This window comes from Gallinula chloropus (genome assembly GCF_964237585.1).
Source record: "Gallinula chloropus genome assembly, chromosome: Z".
Lineage (NCBI taxonomy): Eukaryota > Metazoa > Chordata > Aves > Gruiformes > Rallidae > Gallinula > Gallinula chloropus.
Window position 1 is genome coordinate 13,947,175 of NC_140089.1, and position 23,071 is coordinate 13,970,245.

Here is a 23,071-nt window from a genome sequence, read left to right on the forward strand (position 1 = left end):
GGACTTCAGTGGCTGCAATAGAAGGTCCACATCTGTCAGGAGAGTAAGTGGTATGATTTCTGTTTTGGCTACTGCTGGCCATCCTTTAGATGTTCCCTTTGTTTGCTTTCTCCAGCAGTGATAATTTGACTTACTTGAACAATCTGTGATGGATCTGGCACCAATGACAGTTGTTGTTCCATAAAAGGGACAAGACAAGCAATAGGACTTTCCTGGGTCTGGCTGATAGTAGTCTCTGGGACAGGGGTAACAAGGTCTCAAACCTGTACGTGAGAACTCGCCTGCAAGACATGGCACTGCAAGAACAAATGGACATGTTTTGGAGTGATGACTTGCACTCTCACTCTATCCCTCTTACCTTCCTGGTCATTCTCTCTCCTGCTCAGACTTAAAGGAATAGGCTGAAATCTGCCAGGAATTCACCACTCAAGGAGATGCTTTTTTAAAATGTGCTGTGAGGTGACATGTGGTCCTCAAAGGCCTACAGAAATAGCTGGCTAGTATTTCTACCTATTTCTTTATTGCTCTGGGGACAGCTTTCAAATGTAACTTCCTTCCCCTTTTTTCTTTCACACTTTTTTTCCTTCAAGAAAGAATAAGAATGAAAGATAAGGTTTTGTTTGGTTTTTTTTGGTTTTGTTTTTTTTTTTTTGTTTAATCCCTGCAGACAATTCTCCCTGGGACTCTCCCTGGCAAAGCTTCCCAAAGGCAGTTGAGGACAATTTCTTCCAACAAGTTATGGAACAAACTGTATTAACATTCAGCATTTTTGCACAGACGATATGGAAGATGTTTCAGAGACAACAATGACAAACATCCTGTCATTTTCTTTCTCTTCTGTAAGGAAAGAAGTTTTATTTTCATGCAGGTGCCCACCTACATGAAAATATCTTTTTTTTTCATATTTAGACAAGAATCCATCTTGGAAATGAGAAGGAGGACATTTGAAATAATCAGGGTACCAGGAAATGACCAGGAAATTTTGCTAGGAAATGCTGCTTTGTCCACACTGTAACAGAAGTGGAATTCAGTCTTAGGCAGACGAATTGAATATATTAGCTGATGTTTGAGCAACATCTAGAACTTTTTAGAATTCAGTTTAAAAAGAAATTCATAGTGCCTTTGGTTACAAACCTCCACAAGCTGAGATGTCCACTGCACCTCTTTTTACCGTTGATGTTTTTTCTGGGCAAGAGATGCAATTCTTGGATCCAAATGCTGGCTGGTATGTGCCAAGTGGACAGGTTTCACAGGTCTCAAGACCATTAGCTGAATATGTTCCCTGCTTGCACTGGGCTATAAGGCAGAATTCATAAAGATTAAGCAATGTCCAACAGGAAACATGGCTCCAAACCTCTGAAAATAATGCTGCAATCACGATACATGTCTCAGGGACTTTTATTTCTGGAGTTTCCTCTGCTCTGAAGGACTTCATGGGTACAAAGAGCAAAAAAAAAAAAGAACTTGCGGTAAGTTACTGATAGTGAATTTGTCAATTATTAACCAGTCAATTCTCTTCCAATCAGACTCACTGATGATTTATTTAAACTCAGTTACTCATTTTTAATCAACAAAATAAACAGGAAATAAACCCAGTAACTTCTTTTTCAGAGTAAGTCACAGAGACAGTGGTGCTGAGGTGCTCAGTATCTGAGCACTGTAGTGTAGGATGCAGACATTTAATCTTTGATCACTGGAAAGGGTCTGGCAAGGAAAAGAATGGTGTTATTTTAAGTGTGTTAGTCTCTGCAAAATGGGTTCACAATCTCACAGAATGAAGACAGAAATAAAACAAGCTTCAAAAGCTATCTCTTCTTATCTGCCCTGGAGCCCTGTATGCCATGGCAGTGGTGAAAAGCTGCATTCTTCTCTTTACACATGAATCAACAGGAAGTAGGACTGCTCATTTCACAGGCTAACCTTATTCCAGTACTCCCATGATGGAGAACAAAAGGATGCCATCAATCAGGCAGTCAGAGGTGGCTGTCCAAGAAGACAAAGTTCTCACCTTTGCATTCAGAGATGCTCCTAGAGTGTAGATATTCAGTATAGCTACCAGATGGACAACTTTTGCATTCCAGCTGTCCTTCCTCATCTTGGTAGGATCCAGTCCAGCAGCTTTCACAGGTATGATGCTCCAGGGAATAATAGGTACCCAAAGGGCAGTTGACTGTAACGTTGGAAACATAAGGGTCCCCTCAGAATGTGCAACCACTCATACTTGTCTTGCCCCTGGAGTTCCCTTTTAGACAAACACTGTTTAAGTGAAATGTGACTGTTCCTCATCAAATGAGGTATCTCTCTGAAATACTGAAAAGACATCACTACATGCAGAAAATGGAATCCAATCCCCTATCTTAGCTACACATCACCCACAACACTAATAGGGTTAAAAGACTGCATACTAAGCACTGTTTTCCTCTCTATCACCAAGTGTGGATGTGCCTCACTTCCCCATGGGAGCAGAATCCTGGGTACAAAAGCATCCTATTTCCACAGGCCTTGGTTAGCAACATAAACATCCTCTGGAAGTCAAACTACGCAAAGCATTCCTGCAGTTTATTGTTCTGGGAGACCACAAGCACTGAACTGTGTCAATCCACAACCCCCTGCAAACGTCCTCTAAAATCTCACTTTTCAAAAGTATTCTAAATACATGTAAAGTGCAAGTCATCTGGCTTACCACATATTCTCCCCCTCAGCACAGAACCAGGCCTGCAGAAAAGAAAGGCCTTCTCTGTCTCCAGGGAGTTGCTGTCAGCTACAATGAGTTCTGATGCAAACTGGAAAGAATACATGGGTTCCTTGTTGAGAGTCCTATTCAGCCTGTTGGTGATTGCCTCCAGAGTTCTAAGGAGCCGTCGCTGGTTTTCCAGTTCCAATGTATCATTCCTTTCATCAGGCAGTGGCACGCTAGCTGGGATATAAACAGAAAACATGGAAAGCACACAGATTTTACAGTCAGCACTTCCAGTGTACTCTGGAGTATATCAAGAATGCAACACTTCAGCTTGCCAGTGGAAAGCAGGCCATGTGCACAGTGCTCTCCATGAACATAAAGGCTGTGATCTTTCTCCCCAGCAGAAAGTCTGTGGTGAAATGGTGCTATGAATGTCTCCAGAAAACTGTCATCTGCATCTCCAGCAAACTTTGTGAATTGAAGGCTATGTTTTACTGAATGTAGTAGAAACATGTTTTTTTAGAAAGAAGGAATAGGAGAAGGATGTTATTTTGACTTCTCTCACCTGTGATGTTAAATATTAATTTGATTTTGTGGTCAGTCATTGGAATGTTCAGCTTATGCCTTTTGACTCGAGCAGGTGCTGCTTTTACAGAGGCAGAGAGATGCTTGGATAAGTCATCTCCTTGAACTGCATCAACAAAATCGTCATAGGAATAATCCAGCTGGTTTGCTGCTCCCCAGCCAGCAGGTCCTGAGAGGCATTAAGCAAGAAGAAAAAGAGAAGCAACATCACATAGAAAGTAAGTGCCTGGACTAACTTCCAAAATGTGTCTCCTACAGAACAGGGTCTGTTTGAGATCCAGGTGATGCATGCTGGCTTTGCAATTTTTTTGCATCAGGTTGCATTTGTTTTCTTACTCTGTCATGCATCGACCCTCACCATGGACCTCTTCTGAAACAATTCCATATTGCTCTCTCTCCCTCTTCCTGCTTAACTACAGAGAGCATGGCCTATGCCACATGTTTCCATTGCATTTTCTTCTTACAACTCCTGAAGAGTTCTTCCAATGTCTGCCCTCTCAGGAAAAGCTGGTAGTATTACTGTATGTGCTTACTGCCTCCCAGGCAGACACTTCCTGTGACATATAGTGATTCAAATTCACCCCCTGTATAATGTGCTCCACCTATAACACATTTTCAACCAGAAAAAGTTAAAACATGCTTCTGAACATTATCTGCCTTTTCAGAATGACTAAATCTCAAGGTGCACAGTCTTTTTCATTGATCTAACTTTTTTCTAAAAACATGAAAATATTAAAACAAGTCTGCCCATTACCTATTGGCAGCCACCTGGATTATGCTTAATTTACAGTGGAAACCAGGACAAGTTAACCCCACAACTTTGTGGTTAATACCACATTAATACCAATAATTTTTTTAACTGTCCTGTGACCTGAGTAGAGTTCTCCTCTCCTGAGTCCCCAGGGTAGAATTACGAGAAACTCCAGAAAAATAGTAGCAAGTTTATTCTGATTAAAGGTTGACATGAAGCAGAGGATAATGGGACCATACATTCTACCTCAACACTGTATCCTCCAAGTGCCTTTACAAGCTGTCTCCGGCTATCACCAATATTCATCCCTACCCTGATGACAAACTGAACACCCAGCCCTCCCAATTACAAACAAGTGTGCTCTCAAACTCAGTGAAGTACGTCAGAAGGGTAAGAGTAAGCAGGAAGCTCTACCAAAAAACTCCATTATAAAACTGGAAAAGAGCCACAGTATGTATTCTGATATTAATCTGCCCATATGACTCCTGCTAAGATAGGTAATGTGACTTATCTGTTTTTAGCCCTTCTGCTCTGAATAACCCCATGGGACTCAGAAATTCCAAGTACAGTTCATGGTACAGTACACACATGGACAGTAACCTGCACAGAAATAGCCTGAAAATGACATCTCACTTGTCATACAGCAAAGTGGGAACAGTCACTATGACCCTCACAGCATTCACTGTGACACAGATAGAGTCATCCTGCACAATCTGCCCTTGCTTACAGGAAGTTATTCCATGGCTAACAGGCAAACTTAGGCTTGGATAGCTTTATACTGTGGGGGTTCCATGATGACGTGGAGCAGCATCAAGGATGCTCCTCATTATCTTAACAATCTCCAGAACCACCTGTTGTACTTTTTCAGTATTTTGATTTGGAATTGTGTATTGTTAAAAAGTTTTCTTCCAGGCTAACCGAGCAGGTTTGTAGGACTCTGCATGTGTGCTTTTTTCTCCTCATCACCATGAGGAATCTTTCTATTTACATTATCAATCAAGCAGTGTCAAAACCAGACAGCAAACAGTTCCATGGTATTGTTATAAAACCTATTATGCTATTGCTTAGCATCTTAAGAGCTCTACAGTTATTCTTTATAAAAAATTTCACACAGCACTTCAGAACAAAAGGAACCATGCCATGTTAAACCTGGACAGCTAAGGATCTATGCAATCAATAATTACCAATGGCAAATCCGTTTTCGTAATCGTAATTATATTCCAAGCAATGTTTCTGTGTCTGATCTTCCAATCTGCAGTCAATATCATCAACATCATTACAGAATGATGGGACCTTCCAACATAAAGAAGAATAGCATTAGAAAAATAAAATCACAGAGCGGCCCCCCCCACCCCCGTCCCGACTTATAAAAACTTCTAGTGACAATGTAAAGCCTGCCAGTGACAGTAGATTCCCTTATCTTTCCTTATTTCTCCTATAATGCTGGCAAGGTCTCCTGAAAGAAGAATGTTCTATTGATACAGCTGGGAAGTAAGAGGGCAGCTTATAGGCATACAGGCTCTTTGTAATCGATTATCTTTTTTGTAAGAGAAGATTTCCATTCAATAAACTACTCTGGCACGTGAGATCCCAAAATGCAGAAGTAAGTTCAGGCTTGCTTCACCCTGCTGAAGATGCTGCAGGCAGAGGTCACACATTCAAATACACGTGTGCTTTTTCTAGCTACGTAACTGGTCATTCTGCCACGTTTACAACAATGCTGTCACATTGTTTCTAGCTTTCAAACCTTATTTCTTGATAACCACCTCTCCCTACCCACGGTAAGGAAGTCACGCATGCTATGAACAGACCTCAGAGGACAGAGAAAACCATCTGAGAAGGACAGAAACCACACAGCAGAAAACTTGACAGAAACCTTTCTGGTATTGTTGATTTCTTCTCTCCACAAAGGCACTGGCAATTAGACGAAAACTAATGAATGCTTGACTTTTTGCAAAATCTGTATCTCTTGCTTTTTCCAGAAAGGTTGCAAGCTGCACTCTGGGTTGTGTGTTGGAATTGCTTTGTCTTTTCTGTATCAATTTTCACTGGAATGGCTCCTGCTGATTCCTCCCCTGCTTTTCAGATCTCTACTATAATTTCATATTTTTGGGAATAGGTATATTCAAAACAGCCTTTTTGGCTGTTTTCTTAGATTGTTGCATTGTGATGTAAATGCTTGGGCAGCTCACTAAGCATTTTTTCCATATTATCTTTTGCTGCTGTTGTAACAGGCTAAACACTGGAACGTAGTGGTAACTGGCTCTTTGGGAAAAGGATCACAAATAAACCAGCCAGTATTTCTCTGCTGGAAGAGAACAAACCTGAAGTCAGGCAAGAGCACAAGAGATACTGAAATCCAAGTGTCAGATTGCCTCAAGTGTTATGTAAGTTTTCAGCCACTTGACAAGGGCTAGTAACATACACTGCAAGTTTTCAGGAGTTTGTCCATTATCTATAGAGAACCTTTAAGCATATGGACCTTGTCCTGCAAAAAATTTGTAATTGTCCAGATTGTTGGAGCCATGCCATCACACAGGGCCTGGACATCTAGTCTTGAAACCACAGCTCAAAGTCCTGTAGCTACTACTCTGCAGCTGGGGACAGATGCATGGATTAAGAGGGGAGATTGGTATACTGATGTGGAAAGCAAGAGACACAGTAGAGAAGGAGCATGCTACCCCTTCCAATGCAGTGATATACAGTTCCTAATGGCAGGAATGAGAACTCAGAAACTGAAGAAACATGAACAAACTACTGAAATCACTGCTACTGCTTTTAACTGCCTGGACTTAGGCAATAAATGTGGATTTTATATATTTCTATACATGTATAATCATTTATATGATATGGATATATGTTCTATTCTTATATCAAGCACATACATCTTATAATTACATCCAACTTTCAAAACCAACACTGAGGTTAGTGGGCAATTGACTGGGGTTTTCAAAACTACTCAGGTTCTCTTTGGTACCTTACTGAAAATCTGTAAGAGCCAAATTCTTAAACTACTCAGACATTTATATGAATTCTGTCCTACATAACTCCACATTGAAGACCGAATTGAACTACATTAAAATGCCAGTGAATCGTCTTTACTTTTAAATAAAACATCTAATTCTGATAAAACACACATTTCATTTATGGTTTTCTGCTCTATTTTCCTTGTATTAAATTAGTTAGCTGGGAAAAGTAACAATGAGGTACATTTTAAAAAGTATTTAAAAGGAAGGAGCATTTACTAACCTACCATTTTACCAAGTGCACTCTGGAATGCATCAGTAAAGCTATTTAGAAGACTGTTGTCATCACATCGGGTTGCTTTGTAGAACATCTCAAACGATTTGAACCCATGGTTTGCAAAGCGATTTACTGGAAAATGTTGGAGAAATAAATTTTTACTGATCACTCCAAGAGTTTCAGACCTAAAAGCAAGATCCTTCAAACTAAAACTGCAATATACTATGGTCATAAGCATTGCCTTTAAATCAGCAACCTAAATTCCTAGTGTTGTACACATGATAATGGATCACACACCTAGAGTCATAGAATCTCCTAAGTTGGAAAGGATACATAAAGACCATGGAGTCCAACTCCTGGCTCCACACAGGGCCAGACAAGTCAGAGCATGGGACTGAGTGCATCTTCCAGATGCTTCTTGAACTCTACCAAGCTGGGTGCTGTGACCCCCTCCTTGGAGACCCTGTTCCAGTGCCCAAGCACCCTCTCAGTGAAGAACCTCTTCCTAATATTCAACCTAAATCTCCCGTGTCACAGCTTCACACTGTTCTCTCAATTTTCGTTGCTGGTCCCCACAGAGAGGAGATTGGTGCCTGCCCCTTCGCTCCCCCTTGTCAGGAAGCCACAGACAATGATGAGATCTCCCCTCAGTCTCCTTTCCTCCAGGCTGAACCAACCAATAGACTTCAGCGTTTCCTCCTAAGACTTCCCCTCCAGACCCTTCACCATCTCACTGCCCTCCTCTGGACACTCCAATAGTTTTGCATCTCTCAGTACTCAAGGTTCACAGCCAGTACTCGAGGTGAGATCGCACCAATGCAGCACACAGCAGGACAACCCCTCCCTGGCCCAGCTGGCCATGCCATGCTTGATGCACCCCAGGATAAGGTTGTCACTCCTGGCTGCCTGGGCACACTGCTGGCTCATGTTTAACTTGCTGTCAACCAAGACCCCCAGATCCCTCTCAGCATGGCTGGCCTCCAGCATCTGATGCCCCAGTCTGGATGTGCAGCCAGGGTTGCCCCTTCCCAAGTGCAGAATCCGGCACTTGCCCTTGTTAAACTTCACACTGATGGTGACTGCCCAGCTCTCCAATCTGTCCGGGTCCCTCTGGAGGCTTTTCCATCCTGATTGGACTCAACAGCTCCTTCCAGTTTGGTGTCATCTGCAAATTTACTTAAAACACCCTCTAGTCCTGTGTCCAGGTTGTTTATAAAAATGTTAAAAAGAACTGGGCCTAAACTGGGGTGCCTCATTAGTGACTGGCCACCAGACAGATGTAACCCCATTCACCATCACACTCTGGGTCCAACCCTTCAGCTACATAATGCCCTTCCAGATGCATTATGGCTTTGTCTGCTTGTGTGCTGGATAAAATGTGAGACACAGTATCAATAGCCTTACTGAAATCCAAAAATATAACACCAATTGGTTTCCCTGGGTCAACTCAGCCAGTACACTTGAATATGATCCTTTCACAGGTATCATATTAGTTGTGGAAGCTGACAGACATTAAAAATTGGTCTGCCACTTATCTATTTCAGTATTTTCTTAATGGATGAAACCTATGAGTGGCCAACTGAACTTCATCTTTCTTTGTACTGAGAAGCCATGGGTACTTAAAGTCCTACTACTAACTCTGCTACGCTGTGAAAAGTTCTTGTCCAGAATTCAAGCAAATCAGAGCTCTTGAGTCTCCAAGTTGTGGATTTCTGATTGATAGCTCTGAAACATAACTCTCATTTGCTTATAGCTGAAACACTGCTCTTGTTTGATGAAAGGCAGGAATCTGCTCTGGTAGAAGTAGCTGCAATGTGGTGCCAAGACTGGCTTCTCATGTAGCTCTAATATATACATCATTAAGATGTTACCAAAGCAGAGAAATTACACAGCTGAAGTTTTGCATGTGTCCATCTCAAAGAAAATCCATAAACACTTCTGATTTGTCAATAATTAGATATGTAAGGGACAGCATGCACTGTGCATTTGGACCAATAAGCTGCAAATACCACAGAAATTCCTATTGAAAAGACACTGGTAGTGAGGGAAAGAGTTTCAAATACCAATTCAAAATAATGACAGACCTTGCCTACTTTGCCATCTTTACTATTTTGGGATTCACAGGATTCTGATTTCACTACTGTTTCTGTGTTTTTGAAGGTTTCTGAGATAATGCATTTAGGGACTTTCAGGCATTCTATGACAATACTTGTAACAATTTGGAGGCAGAGGACAGAGAAGATTTGCTATAATTAAATGGAAGTGATACTTTCTAAAATATTTCCATCCATTTCCTCATTAAACATAGTGTTTGATGAGTTACAGATTTATTGTAATAACTGTAAGACTTACAAGAGCAGCCAGGCCACTCCGTAGAAAGAGCTGGCTTCCAGACACCATCCTTATATGCACAATAGTAGTTTTCACTTGATCCTTCTGAAAAGCTGTAACCCTCTGCACAGTGCAATGTGCAATTAACTCCAGCTTCATCTGACGTGCATGTAAATTCACCATTCACAGGCTGAAAGGAGATTTCACAAGGAGAACCTGTGAAAAAAGACAAAGATTTATATATTGATAAATGTGGTGAAGTAAGAAAGCACACAGGAAAACAGCTCTGATAGGATTTCTGAAAGTGCCTAGTATCAACCTGATCTTGCCTATATTGAAGTCTGTGGAAGTATTATTTGTTGCTTCCATAAAGGCAGGATCAGGTTACTGTGAAATTATTCTCTAACTCTTCCACTGGAATTTGAAATCCAGCAATGTAAAGACTTAAACAAATTGCAACACATAGGAGAAATTAAAAAAGCTTAGAAATGCAATAGCCAAACCCACTTCTGCTTCAAAGGTGCATCCTCAAGCATGTACTTACTAAAATAACACAAAATATTAATCTAAATTTTTGCATGAATCTTCATACAATTATTTACAATGAACTGCATCACATCTTGAATTCTGAAACAAAACATTAGCCATACAGCATTACTGGAACAATACACAGATTTGTCAGAATCATCTTAGGGGGACTAACTGTAAAATCTTGGTTATGATATCTTTGACAGGCCAATTGCCTGTAGAAGACTGGGAATCAATATAAAATGGGAATAAATAAAAGAAAAAGTGGAGACTAAATTAATAAATGGAGTAGCATTGCATCCTTTATGATATGCAATTGAGACCATGCCATATACTTTTGACCAAATGATTAAAACAACAAACCTTTGATGACAATGTGGATCTCACAGGTCCTGTTATTGCCAGAGGGATCCATGGCTGTGTACTGGACTGTTGTCTCTCCTTTGGAAAAGAGATCTCCAGGTGCATGACTCCTAGTAACAGTCAGTGGAGCACCTAAAAGAGACAACCTAAAACATCACTAGGTGAAAGAGGGCTGCTCACAATCAACCTTGAAAAATGGAGAAGGAAATCACAGCACATCTTCCTAATCATGTATTCTTAAAAATAAGTAAGTAAAAAATACTCCCCAAAAATCTTGAACATAAAAGATCACGGGTGAAAAGGCTGGAGTTCCCTGACCTTCCACTGTGGTGTGCATGTTTTGGGGTGCACTAACTCACCTGAATTGTCTGAAAATTGTGGTTCTTCCCATGTTGCCGGGTACTCATTCTCTACTGCTTGCATGGGTGGTGGAGATCTGCACCTGTCAATTACAGGAGGTTCTGCATCTGCAGAATTTGAAGGGATGGCATGACATTAGCTTACTGAATGGCTGCCATGCTCAAATGCAATCTATAATCAGAAGTTAAGTAAACAGCAGTTTTAAGTTCACATCAAAAGATACAACTAAGCTATATGCATGCTTGTAAGCTCCTACAACTGGTAGATGCTGAAGGAATGGATAAGATCAAATCTCAGGTTGTACTCATGGTTTCTGCATTGTGTTTGCCTTCTACAGAGCTGAATAACACAACTGTTGGACAAATACTTGAACAATGATTTGCTTGAGCAATGCAGGAGAACCTTGCAAATTTTGTTGGAGTCTTTCAAGAAGAAAAAGATCTGTATTATAGAGGCACAATAAAGCATTTAATCTACCAGTATGAGGAGATATCTTAACATTCAGAAAGAACAACAGAACAAAACACAACCCAAACTGAACATCTGTGAACAATGACTGCAGACTATACAAACTGTGCCCCAAGATCAGCAAAGTGGAGATTATATTACTCCTGGGTTTATACCTGCACATAAAAGGCCACAGTGACTCATAGTCTCTTCTGCACAGAATTAGAAGGTTTCAACTATGACAGACTCTTCCCAGTGACTTTTACCAGCACTTACCAATAACCTTGACAGTGAATGTACAGCTTGCCTCATTGCCTGACTTATCAGCCGCTGTGTATGTAATGGCAACTTCACCAATTGGGAGAAGAAACGGTGGTATGAAAGCTGGGGTAACATGAACTGAGACCTTTCACAGGAAAACACTTGTTATTTAAAAAACAAACCTGATCAGTAATCACAACAGTCATGTTTCAGGAAATGGCCACATAACAGTATTCTTCATTGTCAAGCCTACTCATCCTAACACAAATAGCCTCTTCAGGTAATGAGGGCCGACTTCACCCAGTGCTCTGCTCCCCTTCTCAAGCCTGTTCTCTGTATAGCAGCAGATTATGTACTACTCAGTCAGTATTTGGTCTGTGACCTTCTGCAGTTAGCAGCACTGCACATTAAGAAAACTCCAAACTGACTCTTGTCTGCCTCACTGCACTGAACACACACCATGATGGCTCAGAACCTGCTTTGTCTGCAGTTCAGCTCCAGCTGCAAGGACAGCAGATCTGGGAGATGAGTGGGGCAGGCAGTTGTGGACTGTCAGTACTTACATATCAAGTTTTAATCTACATATGTTTATGAGTCTGTAGCCCACAGGTGCTTTAAAACATTCTGGCACTGCAAAGACAACCTACATTTGGATTAAATGACACTTACATGCTGTCTATGGCTCTTTCATATGTGTTAAGAATTGTCTTCAGGAACTTCTCTTTACAAGAACTGCCAAGGCACTTGGTTTCTACAGTTCAATGAATGACCCTGTGTCAGCAGAGCTACAGAAGCTGACTGTGGCTACACTATAGCAAAAAAGTGTGTGAGCTTAAACCTCTTTTACTGGGATAGCTCACAGTTTCCAAGCCAAAACACTCTTGTGTTTGCAGCAAATTAAAAGCACACACAGCCACTGTTTTTCTGCTGACTCAGGACAAACCATTCAGCTGCTGTTAATTCAGACTTGTCTGAGTCTGTAGAGAATGTTACTCCTTACAAAACAGCTCTGGAGCTGTTCCTGGGAACTCCATCTCCAGAACTGTGATACTCATAGTGGCAAAAGCACAGATTTGAAGTTTGTAGTGGATAGGAAAATTAGGTTTTTCTTTCTCAGTGGGAAGCTGAAGTGAGTTTTTACTTATCACAGTGTGTTCCTGTTAGCCTTTTAGATTAATGAACTGGTCTACTTCCTTCTGGGAAGAGTTTATTAAACCTCTTCACATTCTAGGAGCTCATTTTTAAAGCAGCTGTCTCCATCTTATAAACAAGGGCACATTCTTTCTTTTGACCACATAAATTAACCATATGAGATTTTATGCATTTAAACACCATGCAGAATGTCCTGTGACTGCATAACCCTAACCCAGATGGAAAATGCAAAATTCTCAACATAGAAACAGAAACTTTTCAGCATATTTTTTCTTTTACTCTTGCTTGTCAGAAGAAAGAAATTCTAGTGATTAAGATTTTTTTTTTAAATAGGTAACTATAGAAATACTACCTCCAGTGAAATGTATGGACATTAACTTGCCTCATCTCCGGAGTTATCTTCAGCTATTGGCACCTGCCAGCTGATATTAGCAGAGTTATGATGTTCCAGAGTTTCAGTCTCAATATTTTCTGGACAGTGGATCCGAGGAGCTTCAATATCTAATCCAGAAAAAGGCAAGCTAGTTTTCTATGTGGGATTATAGAAATAGAACCTCCATAATGGTTAGACCACAATCTGCTAAAACCACTGTTTTTTGTGCTGCCTAGGCTATAAATGCACATATTTTTGCAAAAGACTTCCTGTCTCTGCCCTTTTTTTTGATTCTTGCCTTGAGGCTCATAAGCAAACCATAAATTCTCCTGGGGAATGGACTATTTTTTCCTTTTTTTTGTACATCATTTAGCACAATGAGACTCTGGTTTCTACATGCAACCATAAAACATGGAACAAATAAGACAGAATGAATGAATTTCTCCTAATATTCATGCATTCATTACACACACATACTCACTAGAATTTATCCTTTCACTGCCCACACACAACACATATGGATGTAGACACTAGTTTCTGATAATCAGTGACTTGACTTAAAGAAGTATTTGTCATAGGATATATGTACTATGAACAAGACAGTAGTGACTCTCAAATTCCTTGGAAAATGGTGTGGAAATTACTTGAAAGAAACAACGGCAAGATTTCTAGCACCAGTTGCTGGAAAGGTTCCTTAGTAAGCTCCTGCTACAAGGTATTATGTTGGAGAAATGGAGTCTTCTTGTGTCATGTATGATAATGCTGGATAGTTTCAAAGGACTGGTGGTAACGTCACCACCAATATTTAAGCCTCAAGTTTTTCTGGCAAACTTAAAAGTACTTCTTCATTTCCCTGGCACAGAGCCTCCCAAAACATTTGTGGTCTGGTTATTTTATTGCTGTAGTGTTGTGTGATAAATGGTATCTAGACTCATAAGACAAAGGACAACAGCATTCAAGCTCTGAACTCATCTATGCCCAGGAGGCTTTAAAACAACTCAGAACTGATACCACTTATATTTTTATTACTAAATAGTTCCAGTAAGGACATAACTCAGGCAATTAAACCTCTGTAATTAAGAGTGCAAAGCAATAAATATAAGTGATTTTGCCTTCCTCTGAACTCATTCTGATGAAAATTTTATTAGAAATGCACTCTTTTAAATAACTACCAGTTATGGTTCACTCTCCTGACCACAGCCTTTAAGCTGGGGCAAATGCCATTTGAAAGTGAAATTCTGTAAAAGGACTAGTAAAAAAGTCAGAAGGAAAATTACTATTTTGAACTGGCCAAACGTGTTGGCAGCAAAATAGATAGAAACAATAACAATAATGAAAGCAACTGAAATGCAACTGTTCACTTTTACTAGAGAAGAATAACCTTCAGCGTTTCTTGGTATTTTAGGGTTTTATGCACTGGTAGTACTACTTAAAAGCTTGAATCCAAGCCACACTACTTTATCTTGATCCGAACACTTTAGCTTGCAGCCTTGTGCTGGGATACCATAAAATATTAAAAACTGTGGTTTGGCACAGGTTTACACGAAAGATTGAGAAAAACAATACGTTACATCACAGAGTGGGAAATAATATGTTTGAAGAGAGGGATAAAATCTTCCTGGCCATTGCAGAGAAAAAAGTTCCCACCTCAGTTTCTGTAGTGACCTGGCATGATGACTGCCATAACTGTTTTCTGTACTGTTCTTTCACCCAGTGGCTGGCGAGGGCCCCAGTTTATGGTGGAAGCATTAGTTCTAGGAGCACAACAGTTCATGAAGAGGTGAACAGCATATTCCCAGACAAACTGCACTTTTGATTGTATCCTCCTATATTCCAAAGCCAAACTGCTTCCAATTCAGTGTGGATGCGTGTAAGGGAATAAATACCCTAAGATTTCCAGAAGAGGCAGGTGAACATGGCAGAATCACACTTAAATGCATGGAACCATCTTCCACCTGTCTTTATACTCTACGTACTTGTGTCAGCCAATTTTGGCCTTAACTCTTGTGCACTGTTGCTTGGGGCATGGCAACAGCCACAGTAAGTTCAAAGACAACTGAAATGAACTCTACAGTTCTATCAGCCTCAGTTTGCAGTTGTTACAGACTGCTCCAACTACATGTGCTAAACCAGTTATAGTCTTACTATCACTGTTTCACTAGGAGTGTGTGATGAGCTCTATAAGATGGCACTTAGGTAACCTCTGAACTCCCCATTTTTATTATGAACTACAAATAAATCTGACTGTCAAGCTGTAATGGTGTAGGCAGCACATCTTACAGACTGTTTAAATCATGTTCTTCCCAGTTCAAATCTGTCCTCACCCAGTTATTTGCTGTGTGCTTCCTTTCAACCCTGCACACGCGTACAGACAAATGACTTTGTGCTGGTCTCTACCTTTACACAGAGCCTCCTGGATGTTTGCACTCCATCTCCCAAATGAAATGCACCTTAGTTCTTCTCTAGCTCCAGACAAGATGAATCCTTGGGGACAGCTCAGCTGGCACACAGTCCCAGAAGCAGCAGGCTCCAGCCCACATCTGGGAGGGAGAATTGTTACACCTGCTGGTTTCTGGAGGATGGGGCAACGCAGTTCTACAAGAGATCAGTAGGATATGTCTTTTAACTTATATATATGAAATAGATATTAAAAAAAAATCTGCAAATACAGTCACATTGCAACTCAGAGGGAACACAAACACACAGTTAAGAATCTGCATGCACTATGAGTTCATCAAAACAGTAAGGCCTGCTGAAGCTTTGTACCCCAGTGCTGACTGAACTAAACGCACCCAGGATATCAGGTCTTGTATTTCCTTGCTCATGCTTTTCTCTGGGACAGAAATACAACATTTTTTGTGTGGCTTCTCTATAGCTTGGTATCTTTCTGGTTTGGGGGCATTTGGGGGGGACATTTTTTTGGTTGTTGTTTTGATTTGGTTTTTTTCTTTCTTTCTTTTAATTTTTTTTTCCTTTTTTTTACAGCTTCAGTTTTCATGGTCACTTTGTAGCTGTATTCCCTTGCTTCGTATGGAAATCTGACCTTCCAAAACAGGAATAACAGTTTTGTATCTGTTGCCTTCTATATCTTTTTACATTGTCTCTTGACATAAGAGAAGGAAAGGCAGAGCCCGTCATGTGCTCATTGTAGGACATGGTTAAGGACATGGCATGTGATTTTGCCCACTGCATTCCAAACCAAATGAAATTTGTCTCAGTCTTGACTGTGTTCAAACCCAGAAGCAAAGACTCAGGATGATCCTAAGTGGCAGCTGACCTCTGCAAAGTTTGGAAGGCGTGATGGTTGCTTTAAGGCTGAAAATGGGAGTTTTGAACTACTTTATTACTGTAATTCACCATATATTCTGAAAACCATTTGCATTAAAGTGTAAATTTCCAAAACCCACAATGTGCTAAACAGGTTCAGTTGTCACAAAACCTTTGTTTCATTTTTGAGCTGTTGTTTTTACCATGTAAGGCAAGGAATGCTATTTTTACTTCAAACATGGATGCATTAACAGAGCAAAAAGGGATATCCCATGCATGCAGTTTTGAAGCTTTTGAAAGCTAGCCAGTGAAGAAAGCAGACAGGTCTTTACACAAAGGACACACAATGAACAACCCAACCCAGCTACAGAAGGGAAAGCTCTGTTCAACACTTAGCAATAGTTCAATGACACTGAAGTGATTCACAATCAGAAAGAGCACTTCACTCCTCCTTCCTCTCTTCTTCCAAAATACATGTCAACTAACTGAAAACTGTTTCTTCTGCATGACACAGTATTTAAAGAGTTTAAGCGTTCGAAGTATCTCCTACCCTTTAAACTCTTGATAATGAAATTGTGTTTAAAGTCCAAGCAATAAAGAACTGCACTTCATTTCAAGATGATGCAAAGATTAGAAAATGTTAAGACATGTTTGTTCACTTCAGGCAGCCACTGAACGGCTATGCAATGTAAAGCAAGTCCACCAGAAACAAAATAGACCCCTAACTTTTGGTTACCTCCACAGGAAGGTAACTGACAAGTCACAGATCAGAAATTTGAAAAATCAGTGTTTGACAAGCCAAGCTAAGAGCATTAAAACATATACTAATCAGGTAACAAGCAGAAGAAAGGCTGCGAAAGCTGAAAGCAAAAAAACCAGAGAAACTCTGGGTCTCTGAGAAGAAGTAACAGACCCCTGACTGACATGCTTCTAACTATGCTAGCAAAATCATAGCAGAGTACAATGCTGAAGCATCTCACCAATATTCAGGATAGCCTTTGGTGGGACAGTGTGGTGGTTTAGCCCTGGCTGGAGGCCAGATGCCCACCGAAGTCAGTCTATTACTCCCCTTCTTAGTTAGACGGGGGAGAAAATATATAGTAAGAGGCTCAGGAGACAAAATAAGGACAGGGAGAGATCACTCTGTCAGCAGTGACACGGGCAAAACAGACTCAACACGAAGTGAAGAAGAGAGAAACTACCTAATTTATTACACTACACTACAAAGAACAGTGAAAAAACAGAGTTAGGAGTGCGACCAGATCTTAATACAAACACAACCAGATCTTAAAGCACTTTTCCCCAACCACTCCCTTCTTAGCAGACTTTAGTCAGAATTTTGCTCCCTTCTTCCCCCTGCTCTCAATATAGGGGGGCAGGGGCTGGGAAAAAATGGGGATTTCGGTTACTTCTTCATGAGCTTCCATATCTTAAGACACCTCTAACCTCCCTCCCCGCTCCCTTCTTAGCAGACTTCACTCTAGTCACGATTTCACTCCTTCCTTACCCCTGCTTGCAGTACAGGGAGGCAGGGGCTGGGAGATGGGGGCTTTGGTCACAGAATCACAAGGTTGCAAGAGACTTTTGAAGATCATGGAGCTCAACCATTCCCATCCTAAGCTAAACCATATCCCTAAGTACTTCATCTACCCTTGTTTTGAACACATCCACGGAAGATGACTCAACCCCCCTCCCTGGGCAGCCTGTTCCAGGTCCTGACAACTCTTGCAGTACATTTTTTTTTTCTAATGTCCAATCTAAACCTGCACTGGCACAGCTTCATGCCATTGCCCCTTGTCCTGCCTCCTGTCACCTGGCTGAAGAGACCATCGCCCACCTCTCTACAACCTCCCTTCAAGCAGCTGTAGGTGGTGATAAGGTCTCACCTCAGCCTCCTCTTCTCCAAGCTAAACAGCCCCAGCTCCCTCAGCTGCTCCTCACAGGATTTGCCCTCCAGCCCCTTCACCAGCCTGGTTGCCCTTCTCTGTGCTCACTCGAGGACCCCAACGTCCTTCTTATAGTGGGGAGCCCAGAACTGGACACAGTACTCAAGGTGTGGCCTCACCAATGCCAAGTACAGGGGCACAGTTACCTCCCTAGACCTACTGGCCACACTGTTTTTGATACAAGCCAAGATGCCATTGGCCTTCTTGGCTGCCCGGGCACACTGCTGGCTCATATTCAGCCTGCAGTCAACCAACACCCCCAGGTCCTTCTCCTCCTGACAGCTCTCCAGCCAGTCTCCTCCAGGCCTGTAGTGCTGCATGGGGTTGTTATGTCCCATGTGCAGCACTCTACACTTGGCCATGTTAAACCTCATCCCGTTGGTCTCAGCCCATGGGTCCAGTCTGTTCAGATCCCTCTGAAGAGCCTCCCTACCCTCAGGCAGATCAACACTTCCTCCCAGCTTAGTGTCATCTGCAAACTTACTGAGGGAGCATTCAATCCCTTCATCCAGGTCATTGATAAAGATGTTGAACAAGACTGGACCCAGGATTGAGCCCTGGGGGACTCCACTCGTGACCGGGCTCCAGCTGGATTTGGTTCCATTCACCACCACCCTTTGGGCCCGGCCATCCAGCCAGTTTTTAACCCATTTGAGGGTCCACCTGTCAAGGCCAGTGTCAGTCCCTTGCAAGTTGGTTTCCATCTCAGCCGGGGTTGGGGCAGTGCGGTGGGGACATTCTTTCCACACCCTCTCCCTGCTGCACCGTGGGGTCTCACCCACAGGAGAGAGTTCTCCACAAACTTCTCCAACGTGAATCCTTTCCCCAGGGCTTTATCTCTTTATCACAGTGTCTCTCAGTCCCAGACCTCCACAGGATTCCAAGCCTCCCCTCAGCAAACCTGTTCCATCGCAAATATTTCTCTCTCATCTCCGTGCCTCTGTTTCTCCTCATGGCTGCAAATGCTGGCAGGGGCTTGTTCCAACGTAGGGTCACAGCATCTTCTCTATGTCTCCACCTGTTCCATCCAGTGTGGAGCCTCTCCACGGGCTGCATGTGGGGTCTTGGCCTTTTCCATGGGTTTCTCCACAAGCTGCAGGGGTATCTTTCTCTCTGGCACCTGTGCCGCTGCCCCCCCCCCTTCCCCCTTCTCCGGCCTTGGTGTCTGCACAGCTCATTACATCTTCTCACTCCCTTCTCCGGTGGCAAAATGCAGCTGCTTCTGGGTTGTTTTCTCCTATATGTGATTCTCAGAGGCTCTATGATTACTTCTACCCACGACTTTGGCCTTGAATTGCCTGATGTTTACATTTTTAGTGGCCAGCAGAGCATTCCAGCAGCCATTATCTGCAGCCCCCGGTCTCTCTCTCTGTACCCAGCTATGCAAAACTATGGCATTCAAAAAAACCCCACAACTCTAGTAGTGTTGTTTAGCTTTTCTACCTGTGCTCAGTTCCAGACTTTGATCGAGCTGCCCCAGGAAGTCTGGACTTCATAAGGAGCAGAGTGATAGCCACAGTATTAGTCACATGGATAGGGAATTAATAGCAAGAAGATAAAACCACTTCTAAGGAGAGACAAAAATCTGTTTTCATCGGCAAGTGCCCGTGATGAACCACACTATTATAATGCTTAACATGGAGAGGAACTTCAATATTGTAACAGAAGATAACCAAGCAAATCATGCCTCTTTAACCCCTTTGCAAACAGGATGCTTCGAGGAAAGAAATTGCCAACTGCAGTAAGCGTGGAGCAGTGATTCTTTCGACACTAGGTGGCACCAACACCCCGGATGACAGATATCTGTACTTCCACCTTTCCTCAGCAAACCTTGAACAATGCAACAACAGTATCCTGAAAAACGTGTTCCCTTCAGCGTGCTGGATATTGACATTTCACCAATGGGGAAGGAAACACAAGAACATGACTGTAGGATTATATTTTTTCTAATTAGACAAATTGCAAAGTTTTCCTTTTCAGCAGCTATTTAGTTTGCAAGACAACAATATGTAACTTGGTCAAAAGTAACTCATTGCCAAGAGGATATCACACAAAAAAATACAAAAATTTAAAACATATGTAATACCCAAACTTGCATTAACTTCCAGTCTCTTGGCAAAGATGCATATGGCAACAGACCTCACAAAAGTGACTGAAAACAATCCAATTTATGTTACAGTACAGTGTTGTTATGGTTACAGATGATTGTAGTACAGTCTCAGTGAGGTAACTTAAATACGGTAAACTTTGAACTGATGCACACTCCAACTTGAAGCATTCAGAGAAACAGCTAGGAGAGTACCCTGAGGTCAAATAAATCCATTTCAAGGTAAGACACTGAACCCAATTCCACTTCATTTTTATAACAGAAGGATAGGAAATTAATAAATCATCAACTGAAAATGCCTTAATACAGCAGGATTTCTATTACCTTTTTTGTAGTAGATAAATAATAGTTAGGAGCTGTTCAGACTAAAAGTAAATGGGTAATAATGCTGAACAATCAGAAAATGAGCACAAAGGGTAGTTTTTGAGGAAGACACAGTATCAGTCTTCTGATCTGCATCTTTCTCTGAATAAAACACCACACATCTATATTGAACATGTCTAAGCAAACTTGTTCTAAACACCAGTCACTGGTGTTTAGCTGGTCAGAAGCAGCTGATACATTTTCCCACCAACACTCTTCCCTCTGTGACAATTAAAGGTAACATATATACTAGATTTTCAGACTCAGCAAAACAAGCTATTGCCGTGGGTAATCCAGGAATGGAGGCAATACTGCACGCTGTGAAGAAATCTTCAGATACAGAGTAGAGCTGGATTTTAATAATCAAAATGCTAAGCTAGGAAGGATGAATTCAACTGATGAATATAGTTAATCTTCCAATTATAATCTTCCAACAGGATTTCAGGGTCCCTTCCTTTTGAAGTTAATTGAAGTTTTTCCACTGACTTCAACAGAAGAAAGATTAGGATCTCTTAAAAACTCTCTTGATAAATTAATACTTGTGGATTATTTTCATCATTTCAGAGAACGTTACAGTTAGAAATTAATTCTTGTCTCACATGAAGTCCTCATTTTTAAACCTCCAGTAAAACATTAAAAAAATACCTACAGGTTCAAGCTAACCCTGCTGGCATCACATTTACTGGACCCAGGTGACATCTACCTCACTCTGACTAAGGTCAGCACTGGATCAGTTCTGAATTGCTGGACCTTAGGCTTGGGTGCTTTTTTCCCCCACAATTTTTTTTTTTTTTTTTTTTTTTTTGTCAGTCTACCCTTGGGAGTGTTTCAGCTATAGTTCTTCCTTTTACCTTTCTAAGTTAACTTAATGCATGACACTAGGCCTAAATGGGTACTAAATGGTCAAGTCATGAGGTGGAATGAGACCTGTTTGAAGGGAAGAAGCCAATGAATTTTGATCAGTGGGACGTGTTGGCTGGAGGCCTGGATCTAGTGGAGTCCCTCAGGGGTCAGTACTGGGACCTGTGCTATTCAATATAATCACTGATGACCTGGATGAGGGAATAAAGTGTACAGTCAGCAAGTTTGCTGATGACACAAAACTGGGAGGGGTGGCTGACACACCAGAGGGCTGTGCTGCCATCCAGCAAAGACTTAGGCAGGCTGGAGAGCTGGGCAGGGAGAAGTTTAATGAGATTTAACAAAAGTAAGTGTAGGGTCTTGCATCTGGGGAAGAACAATCCCAGGTACCAGTACAGGCTGGGGACTGGCTTGTTGGAGAGCAGCATAGGTGAGAGGGACCTGGAGGTCCTGGGGGACTGCAGGATGATCATGAGCCAGCAATGTGCCCTCCTGGCTAAGAAGGCTGATGGCATCCTGGGGTGTATTAGAATGGGTGTGTTAGTAAGACAAGAGACGTCCTTCTCCCCCTCTACTCTGCCCTGGTGAGACCACACCTGGAATTCTGTATCCAGTTCTGGGCCCCTCAGAGCAAGAAGGACATGGAACACCTTAAGAAAGTCCAGTGCAAGGTCTCCAAGATGATTAACGAAGTGGAACACCTTCCTTATGAGGAGAGGCTGAGGGAAACGGGTGTCTTTAGCCTGGAAGAGACTGAGGGGTGACATTATTAATGTTTGTGAATATGTAAAGGGCAAGAGTCAGGAGGATGGAGCCAGGCTCTTCTCAGGGATGGCCAGTGATAGGACAAGGGGCAATGGGTACAAGCTGGAGCAGAGGAAGTTCCATGTGAACATAAGGAGGAACTTTTTCACTGTGAGGGTGACGGAGCACTGGGACACGCTGAGTGGAGTCTCCTTCTCTGGAGACATTCAAACCCCACCTGGATGCATTCCTGTGTGATTTAGTCGAGGTGATTCTGCTCTGGCAGGGAGGTTGGACAAGATGATCTTTCAAGGCCCCTTCAAACTCCTAATGTTCTGTGATTCTGACATCTACAATCCCTTATTTCTGGAATAGCAATCAATATATGCTTACCTATCCCTTCAAGGCTGATGCTGATGTGACACTTGAATCCTACCTTAGAAGTACCTGCTCCTTACTTTGTCTAAAATTTTATTTCCTGCTGGGAGTTCAGGAAATGTGACAACTGCCAATCTCTACCTTAGTCCTTGTCTGGACGTCTTAAGCTTTAACACAGTAATTCAAACCCCTGGTTGTTCACATCTAACATACACCTAATACACACCTGCAACTTGCATGCTTCCTACAACACATTGTGTGTCAGTGTCTTAACACTCATCAGATGCAACAATCTTTCAATTATCAGCTGTCTGTGTTGGATTTCTTGTCC

The 23,071-nt window shown here is 41.8% G+C and overlaps 1 protein-coding gene across 1 annotated transcript in view; it reads right to left on the reverse strand.

Moving 5' to 3' along the window:
* The window catches only part of SVEP1 (sushi, von Willebrand factor type A, EGF and pentraxin domain containing 1), a 130,607-nt gene that overhangs the window by 54,714 nt on the left and 52,822 nt on the right, over window positions 1–23,071 (reverse strand). Inside the window, exons 7-19 of the mRNA XM_084278230.1 lie at window positions 15,472–15,669; window positions 13,084–13,202; window positions 11,565–11,694; window positions 10,841–10,948; window positions 10,482–10,613; window positions 9,612–9,806; window positions 7,270–7,391; window positions 5,201–5,309; window positions 3,246–3,434; window positions 2,684–2,917; window positions 2,009–2,170; window positions 1,135–1,296; window positions 135–296 (exon numbers count right to left, since the gene is read on the reverse strand). Coding sequence (XP_084134356.1) covers window positions 135–296; window positions 1,135–1,296; window positions 2,009–2,170; window positions 2,684–2,917; window positions 3,246–3,434; window positions 5,201–5,309; window positions 7,270–7,391; window positions 9,612–9,806; window positions 10,482–10,613; window positions 10,841–10,948; window positions 11,565–11,694; window positions 13,084–13,202; window positions 15,472–15,669 — 2,022 coding nt within the window. The remainder of the gene's footprint in view (window positions 1–134; window positions 297–1,134; window positions 1,297–2,008; window positions 2,171–2,683; window positions 2,918–3,245; window positions 3,435–5,200; window positions 5,310–7,269; window positions 7,392–9,611; window positions 9,807–10,481; window positions 10,614–10,840; window positions 10,949–11,564; window positions 11,695–13,083; window positions 13,203–15,471; window positions 15,670–23,071) is intronic.